Raw genomic sequence first — 16,264 nt, 5'->3', positions numbered from 1 at the left:
TATACTAGATAACCTATAGATACGATACATGCCGGGAAATGTAGTTCTAAAACGCGACGAGTCGAACCCCAGTATCTTACAGGTAGCAGTTACTTATCCTCTGATTTCTGTCTTTTTTTTTCAACTAATCTCCATTGCAAGTATACTAGGAATTTCTAGTGTTTGTAAAGAACTTAGCATGAATAAAACCTAATTTTGCCGTCTTTCAGAATATTCTGTCTCCCAATTATTTTAAATGTATTAGGTGAGGGTGAACGATTAACTAAAACGTTCATCAAGAAACATGTAAAACAAGAAGAGGTGCACGTCTTAAAATGTTTAACATACCACAGCGGTTGTTGTGCAACGCATGCTGGGAAATGTGTTTTTTCTAAACCACTTAGCGACCGTTGCTATCAACTCAAGTTGCAGCACAAGTCCAACCGAGAGACGAGGTTTTACTTTCTATGCGGTAAGACTGCTTTTTTATTTGTCGTTTACAAAGCCCAAACACCTTACATTTTGCAGAAACTAGCTACTTTTAACATTTTTACTTAATGCGTTTGTTCGTCGCCATTTTGGTTTTACCTGACGAATAGTGACGTCAACGATATAACTAACTGTTCTGAAAGAGAAACACCTTGTTAAATTTAACTTTGTGTATAAACATTGCAAAAATATGACAGCTCCGTGTATTTTAAAAACGTTTTCGCCATTTTATGTCCTCTAGAGTGCAGTGTAAACATGCCCAAGGGAAGATTATCCAAAAGTGCCCATTCAGATAGCAGTGATGTAGATACTGATGGCACAGGTAATGTTGTGTGTAATTATTTATTTATACATCACTATAAGATACACTTACACATATGTGTCATTGTTGAACAGAATTAGAGAAAGCCAAGCTGTTGAGACAGTACAGGATCATGGATGGGGACCGGCAGGCCTACAGCATTCAGGTTCGCCAGCAGATGCATAAACAAATGTGAGAACTAAGAAACTACAATTTTATCAGTGTTTGACAACGTTTTTTACATCTAAATGGCTGCCTGTGCATTATAAGACAAGAGATTGGGAACCTGAGAGCGGAGCAGGAGGAGCTGCAGCGTAAACTGGGTGCTTGTAAGAGCTTGTCCCGTCAAAAGAAAGACAAGAAGGATGCAGCCTGCCTTCATGCACTGATGGAGCAGAGAGACTCGCTGGAAGTGGAGGTGGAGAAAGAAGTGCAGCAGCAAAAAGAGATAGAGAAAGAGGTAATAGTCATTTTACCATCACCTGACGAGTTATGTATTGTTTTATTATATATGCATTGAATCATGTGGGCAGATCTCACGCGTGGAGGTGAAGCTGAAAGAACTGAGAAAAGGCCAGGTCCACACAAGTGACACTCAAAGGTCTGCAGCAAGGCAGAATCAGAAGGCCATAAGAACGCTGGAAAACAAACTGGAAGGCGTGAGTATCAAAGCTCAGTCCATTTGTTAGCATGACAATTTAACTTCCAATGTCCTCCTCAGGCCTTGACCCGATTCAACGAACAATTGACTAAGAACAGCCACCTCAGAGAGGATCTGCAGACTCTTCACATTGAGCGAGTGCGATTCCAGCGGCTACACGACAGGCTGGTCCAGGTGAGCGATGTGTGATGTCGATATGGAAGTGTTAAGCTGCTTCTTCACTGTGATTTATTTGATTATGTTCTTTACAGGAGATCCAAGAGGTCCGGAAGAAGATCGTGGAAGTAATCACCGTGTCTACCGCAGCGCATGATGCAAGGTACAACACTTGCACAGTTGGGTTTCTCACAAAAAGTGAGTACACCCCTCACATGTTGGCAACCATTGTATTATAGCAGGGGGGTCCAAATTTTTTTCTCGAGGACCGCATACTAAGTCAAAGGATGCAGGCGGCCACCTTGATATTTGTATTTTATATTTTTTATATGTTGTAAAAAGGTTAAACACAACATTGTGATTGGCTGGCGACCAGTCCAAGGTGTACCCCGCCTCTGAGATGTGGGATAGGCTCCAGCATACTTGCGACCTAGGGAAGACAAGCGGTACAGAAAATGGATGGCTGGAAGGTTAAACACAACGTACAGTATAATTACAGACAAAGCTTTGTCTTATTTTTTGTTAAATGTCAATCAAGCAAATCTCTTTACATAGTGACTTTAACTCTATTTTTCCCATTTTTGTTTAATTATATTTCGATCATGTGATGCGGCCCAATAAAAAATGAGCTGCCGGCAGCCAATGGCCCCCAGTCTGCACTTTCGGCACCCCCAGAAGATGAATGTGAAGAATGATGAAACGTGTTCTACTAAAAACTGTTAGTTCATTGGTTTGTGGCTGTTAAGCATCATTGTACTGACTGCTTATTAAAATACGAGTTATTGAATGATTTGCATTTTACATTAAAAAGTGTTGCTTTTGTTCCTCAAAGCATGCAACTTGTCAATATTGTGCACTGCCAGTGTCACACTACAGTACTACAGCAGCAACAATTATGGTACAAAACGTTAGTTCCGCTAATTAGCTCCAAGCCAAGCCCTTCAGTTCAGGCTAACAACGTCACGGTCGGTCAATAACATGTCTGTTAATGGAATACAAAAATCCTTACATTGATGCAATACATCACTGGACAATTTTGCCCAGTATTTCAGAAATGGATGTAGATTGGCTAATACTGTAAAATGTCAGCCTGTGCACACATTGCTACAAGATCTTCAACAAACTGCAATGCCAGTGCTTGTGGTTAAGGAATACGTAGTTGTGATGCAATTCCAATCACATTAACAAGCAGCAAACACAGCACGTTGTGAACATACTGTACACACAGCCTGACTCGCACTAGCAAGCTCTGCAAACCCAGGCAAGGTCCACTCACGCTCACTGACGAGTAACGGATGACTTTCCAAGTTATTTTGTCGACTTAGCCGGCGTTTCAGGTGGTCGCTTCAGGGAGGGAGTGGGTTAGTGTTTGTAATTAAATGAATGAACCATGAAAAGTCGACTGGGGAAATATTGCCCCCATACAAACGTTCGTTCTCCTTAAGATTACATAATTTCATTCACATTATGTCAATTTCCAACAGATTCCGCAACAACTGAGTACACCTCACAGTAAACACGTCTTGATTTGAATATTTAGTATGAGGATTGCCTCATCTTCTTGGGCATGGGATTCAACAGAGTTGCATAGCTTGTTACTGGAATCCTTTTCTATTGTTCCATGACGACATTACTGGTTAAGCTGGTGGATGTCAGACACCTTGTGCCCCTCCACCTTCCTTCCTTCTGCTAGAGCAGGGGACTTCAATTAAAACTGAGTACGGTCTAAGGTTAGGTTTATGCAATTTTTTTCACAGAGAAGATACAAATCTTATTTTGCGTCAAACAGAATCGCGGTGAACTGTCAGGGCGGCGTGAGAGGCAGACCTGCCAACATGTCTGAATTTGTCGTACTCATGCAATTTGACTCTTGAATATGCTTGTATGCTTCACTGCTCTCCATTTTGTTGGTTTCAGTTTCAAGTTCAGTCTGTACAGGACAAATAAATAAATAGATATTATCAGTTTCTCAATAGTATTTAAAATCGTGGGTTGGGGGCGTGAAAATATTTCTGTCCCCCAGTAGGGGCATGACAGAAAATAATTGAGAACCACTGCCCTACAACACACTTATTTTGGCACCTAAATTGCATTTAAAAGAAAACAGGACCAAATTTCACAATAATATTAAAAACTTTGACTGTACAAACAATGAATGAACACAAGGGTTATTTTTAAGTGAAATAAAACTTAACTGCAAAATAAAATTAAATAATAACAATTTAATAAGTCTCTCTTTAACAGAAAAGCTGCAACAGTACATTACACATTTTGTTGTTATTGTTGTAGCTGGCAATGGAATTTGCCTGAATTTGTCAGACATTTCCTCATTTTGTTTACCTTTGAGTAAGATCTCTGCAGCAGAAGCACTCCACAACTCTCCCGTCAGTGAAAGGTGTTTTGGTTTGCTCCAGTATCCATACAATCCTGAGTGAAGACCCATTTGTGCGTTGCTGTGCTGTAAATGAAAGTGCTACGATTCTCGTAGATTTTTTTTTATACCGGGCTCTCCAGTTTCAGGGCATATGAGACACAGCGGTTTGGCATTGGATTCTGGAAAAATTAACATATACCGTATTGGTCTGTCCATTCACTTTTAAATGTTCGGTTTTCTCGATCAACTGTTCTTACTTTTGAGCAAGCCATGGTTCTCATTTGCTTGGAAAGTAAACAAACTATTTCATTGGCTCATTTTGAGTGACGTCACCGTGTTTGCTGTCACGTAACCGTAATAACTGACGTAATTACGCCGCTGAAACTGCTGCTCCGATCAGTCAGCGTGATTACCGTATAAGTTATTATATTTCCCATTCTCTTTAATTGGTCATGGGTCCGTAAAGAGCCGTCACTGGGTCCGGATCCAGACCGAGGTCCGCCATTTGGTGACGGTTGTGTTAGAGGATCCCACGCAGGTTCAGGTCAATTGGGTTCAGGTCTGGCATACTTAGTCACTCCATCACCTTTACATTCATCTTCCTCAGCATGGCACTTGTCATCGTGGAGGTGTGTTTGGACTCCTTATCAAGTTGGAAAAGAGGGTATCATGCTCTGCTTCACAAAATCACAGTACACGTAGGAATTCATCTTTCTCTCAAGGAACCGCAGCTCCTCAGTGGTGGTGTCACTCATGCAGCCCCGGACCATGACCTAACCACCACCATGTAGGCAGTTATCTTGGTACTTACTTGTGTTGCCAGCTATTTAGACAATAAAATAATAATCTATGGCAGCGCTTGTGGTTAAGGAATACGTAGTTGTGATGCAATTCCAATCACACACTATGTTGAGTCATTTTCAGAGGTTAGTAAATCTATACTACTACACAAGCTGTACACTGACTGTATACCCAAGTTTCATTTCTATATCCCTTGAAAAGATCAACTGTAATAAAAGTGCTTGAAATGTGAGCGATGCACTGTGGTAGATACTGTAGTTCTATCCATGACAATGTTGCATGCCTGTATATATTCTGTGCATTAGGGTGGAGGCTCAGTCCAAGTTGGCGATGATGAGAGAGAAGGCTGACAAGGAGCTTTCCCACTATAACACTGAAATGAGGGAGCTTGAAAGGGTTATTTCCCATGAGTGTGGCCTCAAAGACTTCATCACCACCAAATACAGCGAGAAAAGCCAGGATGATGAGCAGGAGGAGGCAGGACCTAGAAAATGTAAGACACAAAGGAACTATGGTCCAACTTGTTCTGGCCTGGAGGACAGTTTATACTCATCACACTCCCATTTGGCACAGCTAATGTTGTTTGCACTTCCAAGTGTCAGGTGTAAAGGAGCAGGGGACGACACACTCTGCTGAGGAGTCTAAGGATGATTTGGAGGCGTTTTTTGAGAGGATTCGATCTGTGACAGGAGAGGACGAACTGGACTTGCTGGTCACCAGGTTCATCCAGGGTAATGTCAATGCAGTAGTTACACTGTCGCTTTTGGAGCTAAATATAATTTTGGTTCTTTTTAGGCAGGGAACGATATTTGGTGACATGATGCATTATTGTGAGGCCACATGTTTCACTATAAGGCATCGTGGGATTTTTCCTCCCAGCCAATCAGCAAATAAGGGTAATGTTAAACAGAGAGACAGCTAGAATTAGATATAAGGAAAGGAAATATATTATACTGGTGTAAACACGTTTTGGTCTGATTATTTAGTATGATTGTTATCTAGCATTGCCTCATCTTCTTGGGCATGGCATTCAACAGAGCTGCATAGCTTGTTACTGGAATCCTTTTCTATTCTTCCATGACGACATTACTGGTTAAGCTGGTGGATGTCAGACACCTTGTGCTCCTCCACCTTCCTTCCTTCTGCTAGAGCAGGGGACTTCAATTAAAACTGAGTAAGGTCTAAGGTTAGGTTTATGCAATTTTTTTTTTTTTTTTTTTTTTTAATAAATTTCTGTGGTTAAAATTTAGAATTTCCAATGTCCTACAATGATATTAGGTCAGACGGATTAAATACACTCACAGGTCACAACATAAGACATTGTCTAATAAAATCCAAAATCCTGCCTCAACAAAGATAATTATGCTTCGTTTTGATTGAAACTACCAAAGAGGTACCAATTGAACAATATTTGTATTATTGTGGTTGTACTGGGAAGTAGTGTACATTTGCACCGTGCCATACTGAGAACTGCTTTCTGCAGGAGTACCTAATGAAGTGCCGAGTGTGTACATTTCTTATGGTGTTTTGCTGTTTCTCTGTGCAGCTGAAGACCGTAACTTTGCCCTCTTCAACTTCGTAAATGAGCAAAACAATGAGGCCGAGGTGCTTCGGGATCAAATCAGCCAGGTGTGTTTGTTATGTCAAAGCACGGCCACACCGACGCTGCATGTGTGCTAGTGTGATGTTGTTAAATGTGTCTGCATGTACACAGATCCAAGAGGAAATGGAGCGCTTTCGACTGAGAGGTTTGCAACAGGAGGAGGATCATCATGCTTTGCTGAGAGACATAGATGTTCAACTGAAGGAAGCCCAAGTGCAAGCTCAGGACTATGAAAACCGAGCTGACATCTTAAGCAAAGTTCTGGAGGCGATTAAAACAGGTCCCGCATGCAACATGTTGGCATGACATCATCACACACACACAGCTTGACACTGCCAGAGAGTTTATTTGTAGCTTTCATAGAGTTCATTTGCATGTGCACCGAATGTTCTGGTAAATGAGTAACTGTATATACTAAAGAGTAGTGTTACTGTTACAGGAGTGAGCAGCATCTTCTCTAAAGTGGCGTCCGATGTCTCAGCGATGGAGGACTCCATTAGTGATACCAACATGATGTCCTACTTGGGTGTGGTGGAGCAAAAGACCAACAAGCTCCTCACCATACAAGCCTTCCTCGATAACAAGGTAAGACCTTGTTGACCCGGGAATTTCCCGCATTCTGAGGTACTATTAGTATCAGTATCGACTCCAGATAGTGAATTTTTTCTTTCATTGTATTTTGCATACAGTATATACAGAGCAGCATTAATGTGTAGAGAGAAACTTTTCTCCATATTCTCCACAGCACTATTTTTGGAGTCATTTCCTGAATGAGTGTGTTTGTCAGCCTGTTTTGTATTATCCATCGGGGAAGTTAAGTTTGAAAGCTTTGAACTCTACCCAGCAACAGGAAGAACAAGGCAGAACAAGAATACAAGCAATGCTGTTGATTTCTGCAGTTCAGTCAGCTAAATAGCTAATATTTTATAACAATAGTCAGGTTTTATAATAAAAAGAATGAATAATTTGTGCTGTCTGGACAATTTATAGCATTGAAAGAAAATAAGTTATATTAAAAAAGTGCAACATACTGAAAAAGAGAGTTCCTGGTAAAGTCGTACCTTGCCAATTTGCACTTCGAATTTCACGGCTTTACTCTATCACGGTTTTTCCAAAATATATCAATGGATAAATCATGCTGTTTCATTGTTGAATATGGCCTATTAATTTTTTTTTAAAATATGTATATTTAAACAAATTGAAAGTATTTTGCCTAAATTCAGCATTTTCAAGCATAAAAATGGCTAAATGAACTAAAATACAAGTACAAGGCGTTCAGAAGATGCATTCAAAGATGTTGTGATGAGATGTAGTATTCTACACTTGTCACTAGGTATCAGTAAGACACACAAACACCAGACATGATTGCCGGAACAACAGGCTTTTATTGCAGGTTTAAGAAGAGTATTATCTCACCACAGACACAATAATACCTAATAAAAAATCCCTAATAAAACCACACATTACTCTTGTGGCACTTCCTGTCCTCCCCCCACTCTGTTCCCCTAGCACCGGAACAAATTTACAGCAAGAGTCTTATTTATGTCTTAAATGGCTTATTTTCTGTCTACTACATTGGGTAATACGAGTGTAAAGGTGACTCTAAGGGTGTTATTTCATGTCTAGAGGGCTCTAATAATGTTAAAACCCGTATCTACAAGGTTCTAAACAAGTTTTCTATGCTCAAATTCTCAAAATACACTAAGCGCCCTACTAACGAACATCTGACGTGCGAACACTCGGAGATACAAACACAAGCCGACTGGTCTATTTTTTCATGTGTTTTGCCTGATAAGTCCATATTTATACCGCTACATGCTTGACCGGCAAACCCATATTTATACTGGTACATGCTTGACCAGCAGAGGGCACTGTGACACTGCTAATGGGACCAACAGATACCAGAAGACGAGGAAGAGGAGAGAGGAAGGCTAAGAGTTTTATGATACAACCCGGACAGAGGGTGTGATTAAAGTTTATGAAGAGTTAATAGGCCTGCTTAATTGTACACCACCCATAGAACACTACCTCTTTTAGAAGGGTCTAACGACGACGATTTGTCCTTTTTTTCAATAACTCCTCCTCCTCCTCCACTACAACAATGTATGCTCGACCACTCCTCTTCAAAGGTAAATAACATTTATCATTACGTATTTTTATATCATTTTTATTGTTGTTTTTTTCATTAATTATCCTCGTTTAACATTACTACTGCATCCAAACTTATATTTACATACATACACATATACTGTAATGTATACACGTACATGTAGTACCTATATCATTGGTAATATTACCTTTTCCCCGACTTAAGAACAATTCGACTTAAGAACGGTCGTCTGGAACCAATTGTATTTGTTAGTTGGGGACTTGCTATTCATTTCTATTTCTATTTCTATCTATTTCTAAATAATGAATCCTAATTCACTTATCATGGTCGGGTCTGAAACCAATTAACCGTGACAAACGAGGGATTACTGTATGCAATCACAGCCAAAAGCTATGGCTCAAATTTAGCATTTCACGAACTTTGAAGATTTTGATTCACATTGCTTTTATAATGATGTAATGCAGAGCTGGTATTATTTGCATGCTGGACTGAACTGCAGAATCTTTTAGGACATATTTCATGTATTTTTTTTCCCAACTGAACAAAATGTGTATTATTTGTATGAACTAATTATATTTTGCAATAAACACAGCTCGGCAGATTAAAAAAGTTTTTCTTTATTTTTGTCAAGCTGCTGCTCCTCCATGATAAACTCATAAAAGTACTGGAAAAAATGCATCCATTTGATTTATTTTCTTTAAAACTACGAAAAATATTAATGTTTTCACTATATAATACAAGCAACTATTTACTTTAAAAGTGTGTTAGGCACTGCCAAACCTTCCTGCTTTGGAATGTTTTAATATAAAAAAAACCCACTGTGTGTAATCTACTTTTATTTACAATTCCAGGATGTCGGAAAGGAGTACAACCCATCCGATCTGCCCAAGTTCCTTTTTGGGCAAACCCCTGAGATGCTCCAGGAGAACCTCCAACCTGCAGTCCAGAGGTTTTCTTTTTTTTAAGTTATGTATTTTAAACAAGTTTGAATAAAAAAATTGCACATACAGTACATTCCAGTTCAAGGCTTTATGCTGACTTGCGTGTTGTGTTCTCTGACCTCCCAGTGTGGAATATGACGCAGACAACCTGCCTTTCACAGATGAGGAAGAGCGTCCACTCTCACAGGGGGAACTCCGCAGAAGAATACTGGAAGGGGTCAGTCAGATAAAAGGAAGCTATTTATAGTCTATAGTCTATTCGCCACAGGAAACTGTTACATCAAATATTTTTCTTCTGTGATATACAGGTTGTGCAAAGAGAGAGTCAGATGGCAACAAAAAGCTCCAAAACGAGCCCACGTGTTCTGGAGGACACCCACTGATGCAATCTGAGCGGTAGATATTTCAAAATATATCTTGCAAGGTTATGATTTAAAATGCATCTTGCACATACAAGTATATGAAATAGAAATATTCAATGCATATTTTTTCCTTGATGATTACCTTGCAGTGATTTGTTTATTTGCTTCTAATTAGTTGTTTAGCCATAAAAAAGCCCTGTGGTAACCAGCTGTGCTTTTCATGTGTTACCGGCCATCTGGCTTTGACGATACTGCAGTGTCTCTACGTGACACTCGCTGCTATGCTCCAAAGGTTGGGGGCAGCAGACAGCTTTTGTCATTCTAATTGGCTTGCTGAGATTTGGATTCTGAAGTCTTTCCAAACATGGTGTGAGGGAGGATCTGCATATGAGCAGTGATTTTGGAACACATTGTTGTTGGGAGATTAAGAAAAAAAACACAATATAATACAACTACCCAGCCAATACAGTACAGTAATCCCTCGTTTATCGTGGTTAATTGATTCCGTGATGAGTGAATTTCCGCAAAGTAGGATTCCTTTTTTATAAATGGAATATTTTCATAGTTAGGGCACATAAAACCAATTTATGACCTTCTAAATGCATTTTTAACATTATCAGAGCCCCCTAGACATGAAATAACACCGCTCTAGTCATCTTTACAATCGTATTACCCAATATAGTTGACATATTAAGAGTAAATAAGCCTTTTAAGACATAAATAAGACCTGTGCTCATGTGTGTAAATAAATTTAATAAATAAATTTGACACAGGCCCTGTTCCGTGTCTGTTGCGGCTCTAATACTACCTCGGAAGGGAGAATATTACTTTGCCTAGCCATTCCATGTTGATGCTGTTTATATAGAATAGCACAGAAAAAACAAATTACAAAACCCTGAACATTTAAGTTTGCCCCAGCAAAGTTTCCATTCAGGACGACATATATCGATCTAACATCGTTTAAAAGGTAATCAATCAATTGAATCGATACTATGAAAGAAAGCATTGGATTTAAGCACGGGAGGTTTTACATCGATGTGTGTGTTTTTTAGTATGTTTAATGACAAAGACGTGAAACTCGTGTAACAGTTCGATTTGGTGTACGTTGATGAGTCATGCCTGTAGAGTAGGCTACACGGATGACATGTAAAGGCGACTGTTGTGGTTACCAAGGGTTACAGTGTGGTTGGCACATTGAATAAACGGAGCAGACACATCCTCTCCAAAGAGCAGAAGTTTTTGTCCTGTAAAGAGTGACTCTAGACGCCATACACCTCGGACGCCACACTCGATCAGTCTGTTTGTGATGTCATCACCATGTTTTGTTTCTGGGTTTATACTCATATGGGATTTATACCTATATGGGACCCACCTGCTGCATCTAGACCCTCTGGAGATACTTTACTACTGTTCTTGTCTCCACCATTACCCATGAGATTTTTTGACCGTCTGGAAAACTTGAAATCAGGGATTAAAATGGTTCCCTTCACTTCTGACATGGCAAGATCAAGGATTCTATACTCAAAAAAGAAACAAGCCCCTCTCCCTCCGCAGGCCATTCCATCAACCAAAGCTCTCCCAGCTCAGCCTCCACCATCGCCGCCCGTAGCTGTTATTCCCAACAGCGTCAATGCTGTTGTCTAGGACACTAAGGGCATCTGCATTGCTAAACCTCATATCAACCACAGGCCCAGTGAGGGGGTGTTCTCGCTTAAAACAATAACGACTGCCAAGCCACATAGATTAGTTAAGAGACAGACAGTTAGACTGTCTGATCAAAGCAATCTAATCCATATCCCTTGCAAGAACACAACTCCCAGTTCAACTCTAGCTAATCTTCAACATGCTGTACTCAATGTCAGATCTTTAATTAATCATTTTATTTCTTTTTAGTTTTTAACTGAGACATGGCTCGACAAAAACACAGCTAATGCTGTACTGATTTAATCTAGTCCTCCTCATTTAAACTTTATATCTGAAACACAAAACCAGAGGGGTGGGGCTGTTTGTGACTTATTCAGGGACAATATACTCACACAATAATTGTCATTTGGGCTTTTTTCTTCTTTTGAGTATGTGTCATTACAAAATGTGTTAAAACAGACTTCCATACTATGTATTACCATTTACAAACCAGCACAGATGTCTTTTATCGACGATTTTACTGAATTACTTTCAGCTGTGTGCACTGATTTTGACTGTTTGGTCATTGCAAGGGACTTGAATGTGCATGTGGATGTAGATAATGACAGGCATGCTAAATAACTCACTGCTGTCCATGTTTGGTCTAACACAGCATGTGACTGAACCTACTCACAACAGAGGGCACACTCTTGATTTGATCATTACTAAGGGTGTTGCTATTTCAAATGTGAATGTTATGGATGTTGCTTTGTCTGATCATTTTTGTGTTTTCTTTGACCTGTCTGTTACACCCAAACCATAAGTTGGGTCTGCAGTTGTTCAGGGAAGACTCATTAATGACAGCACAGGCCCTAAAAACTGCTGTCATTATATCGGCCCATATCAAACCTGCCATTCTTGGGAAAAGTCTTAGAAAAGGTTGTATACCAACAGCTTACTGACTTTCTCCTCGCTAAGAATGTGTTTGACACTTTCCAATCAGGCTTTAGACCCATCCGCAACACTGAGACAGCTCTGATCAAGGTGACAAATGATATCCATTTGAACACAGATGCAGACAAAGTCTCACTTGTAGTTCTGCTAGACCTGAGCGCTTCCTTTGACATAGCTGACTATGTGATCTTATTACAGAGGTTAGAAAACTGGGTGGGAATCTCTGGTACTTATCTAAATTGGTTCAAGTCCTATCTAAAGGACAGGAAGTACTTTGTTGGAATTCGTAACTGTGTCTCCAACCAAATGGCTATGGCCTGTGGTGTTCCCCAGGGGTCAATCCTGGGACTCCTATTGTTCCATCTGTACATGCCTTCTTTAGGCCAGCTAATACGCAGCTGCAATGTGTCCTACCACAACTACGCAGACAACACTCAGATCTATGTGTCACTGACGGCCGGTGAACACAGTCACTGCATCAAACAGATCAGTGTGTGGATGCAAAATACTTTTCTTCAGCTAAACTCAGACAAAACTGAAATCATTGTCTTTGGCCCACAGAAACGAAGAAAAAGTGTTATCAGTCACACCTTGAGACTCTTTCTCTAAAAGCTAATCATCAGGGTAGAAATCTAGAGGTAATAATGGACTCAAATATAAACTTTAACAGTCACAATAAATCAATAACACCATCAGCTTTTTACCCCCTAAAAACATTTCCTAAATCAAGGGAATAGTGTCTAAACCAGATCGAGAGACTCATCCATGCCTTTGTCTCCAGCAGGCTAGACTATTGTAACGGCCTTCTCACCGGGCTCTTTAAATGAGCTGTAAAACAGTTGCATCCGGAATGCTGCTGCTGGAGTCCAGTCTAGAACCAGGAAATATGACCATATTAGTCCAGTACTCAGGTCAGAGACGCTTCCTGTCACTCAGAGAACAGACTAACGGCTCTACTTGTGTCCAAGTCTCTTCATGGTTTTGCACCAAAGTACATCTCTGACATGTTACAGCCACATAAACCATCTCAAGCTCTGAGAAGCTCAGGAAGTGGTCTCCTGCGGGTGCCCAGAGTCAGGACTAAACACGGTGAGGCTGAGTTTCAGTTTTATGCTGCCAATCTTTGGTAATGTTCAAATCCAAGCTGAAAACACTTCTATTCAACTGTGCATTTCACAACTGCAAGTATTTTATCCGCAGTCTTCATTTTTTATTTTTTGCTGTTTGATTTATGGATTTATGGAATTTTTTGTACTTTTAGAATGATTTTATGTTTTTATGGAATGATTTTATGAAGTGATATTACCCTTCTTTTTTGTAAAGCACTTTGGATGACCTTGTGTATGAATTGTGCTCTATAAATAAACTTGCCTTGCCTTGTATACTTTATACAAGTATTTATATAGTGTTGGACCACATGGAAAGTTAAGTCCAACTTTAAGCCTTTCAAACTCATCAATCGGAGCTTCAGGTCAAGATAAAAGATATGTAGGATATAAATTCACTTTAATATCTATCTCCAGATTAAATTTCGTTCAAATGTGATGGTGCGAAATATGTTAATTTTGCCCTGTAATTACTGTGGGCATACAATTTGTAGTGTGGCGTGGTTTGTGAGACCTATATGAAATGACACAAGATTTACTTCCCTGGACTTTGTGATGATCAAAAAAATTTAAATGGTTACTCTGTTGACTTTTAAAACAAATGTCAGAGCCTAAGTTATTATATATTTTGTAGTATTATTATATAAATTATTATATAAATTAAAGTTCAAGTCATGTAGACCAGACAGACTTGATTTAATTCAACCTGTTAATTAATAAATTTTTAATTCAACCTGAGGGGCATTATTAAAATAAAATGTGATTGCATTTGCCATTAATTTCTGTTTACTTGTTTGTTTTAGATCCAAACAAAAACAATGGGAATCTAGGAAACTTCACCTGCACTGTCCAGTATCCAGGTATTTATTACTGAAACGATTTAAAGTTACTGAATTGTTTCGGATCGTATCGTTCTAACTGAACTAATATCATCCTTGAATCGTATCGGCAACCACGAATTGTGATACGATTTGAATCACTATTAAAACAAATTGTTACACCCCTAGTACCAGGTTTAAAAATTATATGCTTTCCTTATATTTGTCAAGCTGCTCCGCCTCACCAGAAGTCCTAAGGGGGAATATAACCACAATAAACACAATGGCAAATAAATGTTTAGGATTTTTGGTCATATCTGTACAACACTTTGTAATTTCATTGTATCCAAACATACTACACTCCTCTGTACTAAAGATAAAGTGAATTGGTGCTTATTTTAAGGGGTTTATTTTATGCCAGTGGCCCTGCTAAACAATGAACAAAGCCTGTTTCTATATTTAGGCTTGAAAGGTTACATACAGTAGATGGCGTTGTATTTCTGGCAGCCTAAGCAAGGCATACAAATGGGTCAATCTGATGTAATTGACTGCAGCTTGCGTGGTTTTAATGGATGCTTTTCAGGATGCGGAACTGTTACTCCTACAACACGTGTGACATGGTGCAGCGGCGGCGGCTCGGTTTGTTCAAAATAATCCCGCCTGTGAAAAAACAGATTATGTCAGATAAAACAGCAAACAGAGGGGTGGCTGGCTGGCAGGCGAGGGAAATGTGATGGAGGAGGCTGATGTCTTTGAAATTCTACTCTCTCCGAGCAGCCCCCCCTCCCCCCCACACCCCCACCCCAACCCCCGACGAGTGCTCCATGCACACGGCCCTGCATTGCCATAGAAACGCTCCTTTTTAATCGCAACACAAACCTCATTTTCCTGCTTCTGACAAAGAGCCCTCATTGCCCGCCTGGGCCATTTGCCAGGACAACCACCTCCTTCTGCAGGCCATAATGTCCCCCACCAACCCATACTGTACTTTATTTACTCCTCTTGATCAACCACTTTTTTGACTGAACCCTTCTCCAAGTAATCAGGTTCCTCTGGATTCTTCCCTGTGGTCTAAATGAAAGGTAATCATCTAAAGTGTGGTTTTGGTGCGGAATAGCTAATGGTTGTGAGTTTACACACCCTTAAGTGAACCCTAAGCAGCTTTCCTCTAATTGTTTCTTTGGTGTCATTTTGACTTCCATGTTATCGCTTACAAAATACTATCTAGACTTGGAAAAAAATGTCCAGACTCTCCCTGCTAGTTTGTTTATTTGGGAATGTTGCCAGGTAGTTTCCCAGCCAGTGTGCCTGCACACTCCCCTTGACGTATGCATAACACCCCCTGCCACCATCCCCACCACTACCTCCCTTTCTCCCTCCCTACATCCCAGGAAGGTTGCTAAGCAACCGGCCACCATGAGAGCTTTTTTCCAGCCTATCAAATCAAACTGATTTTCAAACGTGAATGAAAGGAGCTGACATATATGTTTTTAATCTGGACAATATACATCTGTAGCTTGTTTTCTTCACTGTCCCCGCTTAAAAATGTGATTTTTCTTTACACTGTGCTAATACTTGTCCACTGGGTGGCAGCACGGGGGGTTTCTAATTGAAGATTTCATTCCTCCTGCTGTTGCTAAGCAATCTTGACTCTTGTTTTTTACCTGTGAAACATATCCCTGACACCATTTCCTTGACGCATAGATCGGCATCCATAACACGAGCCTTGACAAACGTTACTCTCGCAGTAGAGTAACAATTATATTTGTCTGCTTCCAGAATTGCCTTGGCTTCCAGCCGCTCTGTCATGACTGCATTGTATGAGGCTGCACATAGGAAATGTGCTCGAGTTATTAGACCTGCAGCTCTCATGTCTGCCACTATGCTTGCCATTCTTCTCTCATTTTCCTCTCGATGCCCCCGATATCGTCCAGCTGATTTATTTATCCATTCATTTTTGTTATTATGGGTTTTGACTTCCAAAGT

General features: G+C 40.0%; 1 protein-coding gene across 9 annotated transcripts in view; it reads left to right on the top strand.

Moving 5' to 3' along the window:
• The first annotated feature begins 313 nt into the window (after positions 1–313).
• The window catches only part of odad1 (outer dynein arm docking complex subunit 1), a 21,917-nt gene continuing 5,966 nt past the window's right edge, over positions 314–16,264 (top strand). Inside the window, exons 1-17 of one of the 9 annotated variants that reach the window (XR_008572229.1) lie at positions 314–451; positions 710–790; positions 865–961; positions 1,040–1,229; positions 1,303–1,428; positions 1,491–1,604; positions 1,682–1,749; positions 5,067–5,254; positions 5,358–5,492; positions 6,308–6,390; positions 6,476–6,644; positions 6,804–6,949; positions 9,326–9,423; positions 9,542–9,632; positions 9,724–9,811; positions 14,264–14,320; positions 14,510–14,998. Coding sequence is in view for 2 of the 9 variants with exons in the window: in XM_054784520.1 (XP_054640495.1) it covers positions 724–790; positions 865–961; positions 1,040–1,229; positions 1,303–1,428; positions 1,491–1,604; positions 1,682–1,749; positions 5,067–5,254; positions 5,358–5,492; positions 6,308–6,390; positions 6,476–6,644; positions 6,804–6,949; positions 9,326–9,423; positions 9,542–9,632; positions 9,724–9,798 (1,647 nt within the window). In the remaining 7 variants the exon portion in view is untranslated. Of the gene's footprint in view, positions 452–709; positions 791–864; positions 962–1,039; positions 1,230–1,302; positions 1,429–1,490; positions 1,605–1,681; positions 1,750–5,066; positions 5,255–5,357; positions 5,493–6,307; positions 6,391–6,475; positions 6,645–6,803; positions 6,950–9,325; positions 9,424–9,541; positions 9,633–9,723; positions 14,077–14,263; positions 14,999–16,264 lie in introns of those variants that run through there. The other 8 variants (XR_008572231.1, XR_008572227.1, XR_008572228.1 and 5 more) reach the window with 8 other exon arrangements.

This window comes from Dunckerocampus dactyliophorus, chromosome 8 (assembly GCF_027744805.1).
Source record: "Dunckerocampus dactyliophorus isolate RoL2022-P2 chromosome 8, RoL_Ddac_1.1, whole genome shotgun sequence".
NCBI lineage: Eukaryota > Metazoa > Chordata > Actinopteri > Syngnathiformes > Syngnathidae > Dunckerocampus > Dunckerocampus dactyliophorus.
The sequence above is the reverse complement of the archived record's forward strand: the minus strand, read 5'-3'. Positions and strand labels throughout refer to the sequence as shown.